An 8371-nucleotide genomic window follows, 5' to 3' on the forward strand; every position below is an offset into this window, starting at 1 on the left:
AAATGCAGATTGCTATACCATATCCCTTTTGAGGTTAAAATACTCAGTTATGCACTTGATTGATTTAAATTATAGTGACAATTGAACTTTAGCCATATTGGTTGCTCTTTTGCCCTAAGCAAAAGAAAGGTTTATCCAGAAAGTATTTTTTTTAACAGTTCCTGCCAAAGGTCTCTTGAAGTTGCCTTCTATGATTCTGAGAATATAGAAACTGTGAATTTGTCCAAGTCTCCAGTAATCACTTGCTCACCAATTCAGTACACAGGATCTTTACAATCTGAGTCCGTTGAAATAACAGTCCTTTGCCCTTTTTCCCACCCACAAAGTTGAGAAAATGTTGCCATCGCAGACATCTAGTTCCTTCAGCCTTTTGCTTTGTGTTTCACAAGAGCTAGATCTTTAGGATGAAAACAAAATTAGGACATTGTATAATAACTGATTCTGTAAATTGGTACATACCTTGACATTGATTCACTGCCATTATTTGCTGCCAATAAATGTTAAAGCATTTTGGTACTAAACTACACAATCTGTCTTCTGTTGCAACATGAGTTTACACTAAGTCCCAGTATTGTTACCTTTGAAATAGACCTTGGATTATTTCTTTCCCTTAACCAATGCCAATTTTCTCCCATCTTCTTCACAGGGAATTTGCTCTGATTTGAAGCCACCCGTTGTGCTTACTTTGTCTAATTTCTGTAAACTTAGTACAGGCTATTAATCTTTCGACCTTTCTGGGCCACAATAGCATCCAACACTGGAAGGAGATCCAGTGGTAGAGGGACAGAGCTCATTGAATCCATACATGTGGCAATTATTTCTGTGAAGAAGCAAGCAAGTCTTAGGGTGACTATAACTTAAGTGTCACAGGAGCATAGAACCAGCCCCATTGCTACTTTTATCTTTAAAAAATCAATCACAGTTTTTAAATGTACCCAACATCCTGACATTTGAAAAGGATATAATAGGAATAACTGAGCTGTAAGAGTGGTTGCAGAAACTGGAAATATTACACTGGATATGAGGCAACCTTGGGGGGGGATGATCTTATGCAATTCAAGATTCTATCAAGTAAAAATAAATCAAACTCATAATCCTGTCAACATAGTCACATATTTTACATTAAAGGGACACAAGCTCAAAAGACGGTGGGCAGATATTTTAGTTTTACTTCGCATAGGGAGTGGATACAAATATAAAGACTTTCTGAAAGAGCTGATTGATATTTGATGAGAAGAAGCAAGGGTTACGAGAAATAGAGAAATGTCTGTTAGTTTGCAAACTGTGAGCATCTCAACTGAACACTGGTCTCTTTCATTCCTTACAATTTCTGTGTCCCTTTATATGTCTTTGATACTTGTTAAACCTGTTAAACCCTTGGGGAGGAAGAAGTGGAGTGGGTGGGGATGGCATTCAGGATGAATTTGCAAGTCCTGGAATGATAGAAATTCTCTGTAAAGGGTCATTGGAGTAGGAAAGTATTCCCCAGAGGTATTTTGTCGTTTTACAGGTAATTAGCTTATTTTAAAAACACTTATTTTAAATAGTGCCTTTCATGACTTTAGAAAATCACATAGCACTTTATAGATGCAATGAAGTATTTTTGACTGTAATCTACGAAACATTGCACAGAATGAACTCCTGCAAATAACAATGAGATAAATTACCAGATAATTTGTGATTTAGTGATGTTGATTGAGGATAAATATTTTAACTCAGGACTCCAGCGAAATCTCTTGCTTTCCTTTTGTGCCAAAGGGTCTTTTATATTCACCTGAGACGGCAAACGGAGCCTCGGTTTAACGTCTCATCGAAAAGACGGCCCCACATATAATGCAATGCTGCCTTGGTCTTGAGTGTTGAAATTCACATTAGAAGTGCAAATCTCTTGACTGAAATTAAACCCACAACCTTCTGACTCAGAGCTGAGAATGCTTGCACTGAGTCAAACTGAAACTGACTTTTTAAGTTCTGCCATGAACATTTAAAGTACTCTTGTGTTTACTGCATATCTGAAATTATTTGAATTGCCTCCTGCCACATTCCACATGTTGCCACCTTAACCCCATTTGTTCATTAACTTGGCCTCTGCAGTTTGACCAAGTAAACAAACTAGTTTGGGTATCATGGTCACTTTGAGTGACTGCATGAAGTGTCAACTCTAATTTCAACTCATTTGATGGTTGAACCTAAAGACATATTTATTGAGCTCAAACAACATCTTGTTTGCTTTGTGTGTTTGAACAGCAAAACAGTTCTGAAGGATTATTTAGATGTGATGTAATTAACTAGTTGTGATCATAGTTAGTAGTGGGACTGGTCAATAAGGTGTAATGCATTACATGGCCTAGTGAGTGACCACTGGACTTGTTTCACTAATAGTGAAATGAAGGCACTTCTACCTTATAAGAGTGTAACCCCCGTTATCCATCTATTTGCTGCACTCTTAAATATAATGGTTAGATCCACTAGGAATTGCCTTGCCATCATTCCCTTCTGTGCCTGGAAAGCAATCATGTTGTGCCTACCTGTATATTTGAAGACTTCAGATACCAGTAGGCCCTGTGGCATATCAAGTAAAAACAGAAACACTGGGAAAAAAATCAGCAGCAGGTGTAGAGAGAAACACAGTTAATGTTTCATGATCGTCAACCTAAAATATTAACCCTGTTTCTCTCCACTGCTATTGGGTATTCTGCTGAGATTTTCCAGCATATTTTGTTCTTCTTGCAGATTTCCAGTATCTGCAATAAATTTTCATCTCTATTGTCGAATATTAGTTGCCTCAGACATATAAAGGGCAAGTTTTCATATAGCTCACATGGTTTTAGTCTGGATACTCTGCTTTTATTTATGTTACCTTCCTCTTGAGCATGTAAGTCTGTTGGTATTTCAGGTAGACCAGTTTCATTCCATTGAAATAGTATGAACAACAGGAAACTAGTTAAGATTCTGATGTACAGACCTGCCTTTAGTTTCGAGCCACCTGTCCTTAGAAGTAACCCTAAGAAGCTGGTTCACTAGGAAAACTGCCTGCCGAATTCGTCTTCTGAGGCACTGGTGAATCCTGTATTATGCAGTGACGCCTGGTTCACAACATTGAGGAAGAAATCGGGAGGGTTGGACTGGAAAGCCAGTCTTACAGTTAGTAGCCTTACAAATCTGACAAATTTACTTTGGCTTACGAACTAGGAGCCAATAGCACCAGTACCCCACTAAACTCCAGGCAGCTTTAAATTATCCTAAAGATGTGCTAGCTACAAAATAAATGCATTTATTTGGGCACCTGTGTACGTTTACTTTGGAAATCAGTCTCCCAGATGCCCCACTGACGTCAATATAAAAGCAAACTATTGAGTCATCTCCTTTGGGGGCAGGGGAAATTATTGAAGACTTAAAAAAGCAGTGATTAAAGGCAAGAAACTCCCCATGTGCACATGACAAGTAAAACCATAGTGACATTGCAATTGGCTTCCCAAGAGTGCGGAATTTGTTCTTTCAACACCGCTGTTTCCCGTTAGATTGTAACGTTTGTTGCAGTCAATTGAGCAGACCCTAATTTTAACAAACCTTAAGGGAAGGGAACTCTTGAATGCAGAGGCATGCATCTTCTTTGCAAACACTTGTGCCTTTGCATTTTCCTCCTCCATCTTCTACCTGAAAGTAAGAATTAAAGTGAATTACTGGTTTGTCACCTAACATTAAGTTGAATGTGACATGTTCTAAAGTAGGGACTCAGGAATGCAGCCAGTACAGAGCATTGTTAAACTAGCACTCTGAATTTTCGAAGTTCTTTTTGTATGAGTTTGAAGGCTTGACTTGTGCTGTTCAGCCAATTAACCTCCCTCATTACTTGCCACAAACTATTTTTTTTGAAAGGGATGTTTTTTTGCTATTGTGCACTCAGGACTTGCATAAAATTGTAATGACCCCCTTGAAAACACCATGTAATTTCACCCTTAAAGCATAACTTGACAAAACATTGCATGTGAAGATTTATCAAGTTTGTTTTCTAGTGAGTCTTGTTCTGTGAAAAGTAGCATCTTTTTGTATACCTTGTTATAAAATTCAGTTTATTTAGCACTGGTTGCCCTCCTCAAATAAAACTCTAATAGTTGTACCTGGGCCAAATGCAACAAATCTTGCAAAATCTTCAAGAACTATTATACAGTGGTTTTAAACTGTCTCAGTATCAAAAACCTCGTAAATTGAATACGCAGATGATAAATGTATAGGAATCAGTCACTAACCTGCTTTCTGTCCACTGATCAGCAGAAGACTTGTACAGATAACAAGAATGATGTGGAAGAGGTGCTGAAGTCTCATTTTGATTTTTCCTTCTGTGAAGCTTGAACTGAAGCAGACAGAATACCAGATTTACCCAGCACTGGTTAAAATAAAAGCCTTAAGTTTGCCAACTGTGTCTGGCACAAATCACGTTCTAGTAGCAAGCCCCTTGCTGAACTGAGCTGCTGCATTTTCTAACAGGGTTAATGATCACATCAGGCAAGGTTATTGGTTATTAGCTGTGGTCAGGGCCTCTTTCTTTGTATGGAGTAAACTCACACCCCCCCTCTTTTCCATAAGCAAACAGCTGAGGAGGACGCCATGTAAATAGTAATTGTCTGTCTGTAGATGGGTAAGCTGGCTCCGAAACAAAAGGATGACCCTCTTTCAATTCAGCCTATTGGAAAGCATATGAATAAAACGTGACGCTTCTACATTCGCAAGTGTTTGACTTTGTATTGATCCCCTGAGCAGAAAAGCCTGACAGGAGCAGGAAGGACTCCCCCTCTCACACTTTACTATGCTGTTTGGAAGAACGTGAAAGCACGTACCTATTAGTTTTGCATTTTAGTATTGTTTTGCATCCTCATTTGTATGATTGCATGTTCTTGCATTCTAGTAAACTATTTCTATATCATGGTAGAGTCATGGGGTTTAACGCATGGGTCTCATACCACCAGTGGTTTCAACAACGATTAATGTGCCAGATTAATTGAGAATGCAACAGGGAAATTGGGGCACACACCAGGAGCCAACAACTCTCATACTGTATGCAAATGGCTTAAATGCTTTTACTCATTTTCCTGGGTTTCTTCTTTCCACAACAAGTCACCTCATTAAATCCCAGACCTTGCCTCCTCTAAACCCAGTTTAAACACAAGGGAGAATATCCTTGGGAATCTCTGCCCATTTACCAGTGTAACTGGCAAAAGGTGAGTGGAAATGTGGAGAAATTAGACAAACCATCATTTATGCTGCAGCTCCAAAACTTCTGACAAAATTACCTTGAGATTAGGAAGAGTCCTGAAAAATTCAACCCCATTGTTCTCTCCAATATAAAGACCACTTGCTTTCATCAGCATAGTTTAGATGATCTCTGGCCCATACACATGCCTTTGTTACCCTTGGATTTAATTTTACATCCTCTTCAATCCCATTGCTATGGAATATATAGGAACAAGAGCAGGCCATTCAGCCTCTTGAGCCTATTCTGCCATTTAATGAGAGATCTGAGGCCTAATTCCATATACATGCCTTTGGCCCATATCTCTTAACATCTTTGCTTAACAAAAATTTATCTACCTCAAATATAAAAATAACATCTAATCCAGCAACCTGCCATTTGTGAAAGAGAGTTCTAAACACCTAACACCCTTTGTGTGTCAAAGCGCTTCCTAATATCTCTCCTGTGTGGTCTGGTCTAATTCTCAGACTATGTCCCCTAGTTCTAGAATCACTAACCAATGGAAATAGGTTATCTTTCATACTGTCCTGAAGAAGGGTCTCGACCCGAAACGTCAACTTTCCTGTTCCTCTGATGCTGCGTGGCCTGCTGTTTTCCTCCAGCTCCATACTTTGTTATCTCTGACTCCACTATGTGCAGTTCTTGCTATCTCTGAGTGATTTATTTTTATCTAGCCTGTCTTTTCCTATTAATATCTTGAAGACTTTGATGAGATCACTTCTTAACCTTCTAAACTCTAGAGAAAGCAGGCCTAAGATGTAAAATAAAACAAAGAACTGTGGATGCTGGAAATCTGAAACAAAAACAGAAATTGCTGGAGAAACTGAGCAGGTCTGGCAGCATCTGTGGATAGCAGAGTTAAGTTTTCCAGTGTAGTGACCCTTCTTCTAATTTGTATAATATCTCTTCATAACTTGACCTCTGAAGTCCAGGTATCATTCTTGTAAACATACGTTGTGCTCCTTCCATGGCCAATATATCCTTCCTAAGGTCTGGTGCCTAGATCTGCTCACAGTACTCCAATTGAGGCCTAACCGAAGCTTTGTATGGTTGCAGCATAACATCTGCATCCTTATACTCCAGTCCTGTAGACATTAGGGCCAGCATTCTATTAGTTTTCTTACTATTTTCTGCACCTGTTTGTGGCATTTTAAAGATCTGTGCATCTGATTTCCCCAATCTCTTTGGACAATCACTGTATTTAATTGCATGTCATCTCGAAAAGTACCCTGATCTATCCTTTTTTTGTCTAAAATTGATAACTTTGCACTTGCTTGCATTGAGCTATGTCTGCCACAGTTTTGCTCATTCTGCTAGACTATCAATGTGAAGCCTCTCTGTGTGTCTGTTCCCTTTTCTATATGCCTACTTTATTGCCTTTATTTATTTATTTTATAAATATTGTTCTGAACAATATTATTCCTCAATCAGCATCATGAACAAACAGATGATCCAGTCATTATCACATTGCCATTTATAGGATCTTGCAATATGCAATTTGGCTGTCACTATATCGTAAAAGTGCTCCGTGAAGTCCTGAGAGTATGAAAGATATTCTCTAAGAGCAAGTTGCTTTCTTTTATAAAAATCCAACTTCTCCACCAAGTTTTCAGACAGCATTCCTAATTCCTTCCCTTTCTGGATCAGCAGCCATATCCTTAGACTTCTCTGCAAAACACCTTAAGATGTTTCCAACTGTCAGTATTACATACATGAAATTTCTTGTTCTACTGCTATGTTGTGGTATTCAAGGCAAATCTAAAACTAGAACAAATCTCAAATTGCATAAAAATGCTTTAAGACCTGGGAAAGCTCTTTTGTCTCCTTGCAGGGGCTCATATTCCCAGACTGAGCCTTCCAGCAGCAGTTTACACTCCTTTGTTACATGCAGTTCAATAAGAATTAACACAAAGTGCTAATGGCACTTTCATCCGTGCCAAGCTTCTCCATTCTGGGACTCTGAATTCAACAGTAAATTGATGCTTTTGCATTTGATGCTTCTTTCATTCATCAATTTGTTAACTCTCTATGTTTAAATACTGAAAAACAACTCTTTTATCCCAATGGTAGAATCAAATCGTGGTTCTACCTTTCTGCTATAAGGGTAAAGAGAAAATTTTATCAATGTAAACACAGGATGGTAATGCATAAACATCACTCTATCATCATGTACAAATATTTATTGTTTGAGGTTAAGATAAAGGAGAAGACGAAGGGGGTTTAAGAAAATAGTTTGCATTGGGGAAATAAATCAAGATTCCTCTTTGCATTCCAGGAGAATCCTACAATAGGAAAGTTTCAGCAAAGGAGAGTACAACCCAATAGTGTTAATTGTTGTCAAGCCAGATCTGGCAGTAAAATGTTGGTGTAGAGAGACCTGGAGTTAATATTGGTCTTTGTATGGGTCACGTTCTGGGTAGCGGATGTTTGGGTGAGCTCAAGTTTGTAGAGGGTATAAAGTAGGAAACCTATCAGGAGAACATTAAAATATTTGACTCTGGGACTAACAATGGGATGGATGCCCATCTTGGTTAAATAGCCAGCATATAATTACAGCCAAGGTTCATGCATGACAAATGCATACTCGAGCAAGCTACCAGAAGGTTATCCAGTGATAAATAGATGCAGTAACTGAAGGACCATAAGCATGGAGCCAGAGATACAAATTTAAATTATTCAAATTAGAGGGCAGGAAGAGTAACTTGATGTAGACAGTTGGGAGGCAATCAAAGTCACTTTCAAATTAAGTGCTAAAGCAGAAATTATGTTATCAATGAAGATTAGATAAAATAACCCCCTCCAGGGCTATGGGCCAAAAACTGGGAAATGGGATAGTATAGTCAGATCTTCGTTCACTGATGTGGAAATGATGGGCCAAATGACCTCCTTCTGTGATGTCAATGTCTATGAGTCCAATGGACGAAGGAAATATGGTTGAAGGGAAATAGGAATGGGATGGTAAATGTAATGTGAATTATTTTGATCAAATGGCCTACTTCCTGAATCATGATATCTATACATTTTTATGTGCAATTATATCTTTAGAGAGAAAAGAATGTGAGAAGTCAGTGGGATCCAAATGAATGTGGCCTGGAATAGGGGTGAGAGTTAATCTCACTT

The 8371-nt window shown here is 38.5% G+C and overlaps 1 protein-coding gene across 1 annotated transcript; it reads right to left on the reverse strand.

The window, feature by feature from the left end:
- Positions 1-304: 304 nt before the first annotated feature.
- Positions 305-4326, reverse strand: apela (apelin receptor early endogenous ligand). The gene is made up of 3 exons (XM_020517025.2): positions 4251-4326; positions 3571-3657; positions 305-397 (listed from the first exon to the last, which is right to left on the reverse strand). Exons 1-2 carry the CDS (start codon positions 4324-4326, stop codon positions 3572-3574), a joined length of 162 nt encoding a protein of 53 aa, XP_020372614.1. The 3' UTR covers positions 305-397; position 3571.
- Between the last annotated feature and the right edge of the window lie 4045 nt (positions 4327-8371).

The sequence above is a fragment of the Rhincodon typus genome, chromosome 1 (assembly GCF_021869965.1).
Source record: "Rhincodon typus isolate 14 chromosome 1, sRhiTyp1.1, whole genome shotgun sequence".
NCBI classification, from domain to species: Eukaryota; Metazoa; Chordata; class Chondrichthyes; order Orectolobiformes; family Rhincodontidae; genus Rhincodon; species Rhincodon typus.

What these genes read in the sequence shown, in the direction of transcription:
- apela (XM_020517025.2), bottom strand. Translation starts at nt 4,326, where the DNA reads ATGAGACTTCAGCACCTCTTCCACATCATTCTTGTTATCTGTACAAGT. An exon ending in GATCAGTGGACAGAAAGCAG is followed by an intron (nt 3,658 to 4,250) that starts GTTAGTGACTGA and finishes TCTTACTTTCAG; the next exon opens with GTAGAAGATGGAGGAGGAAA.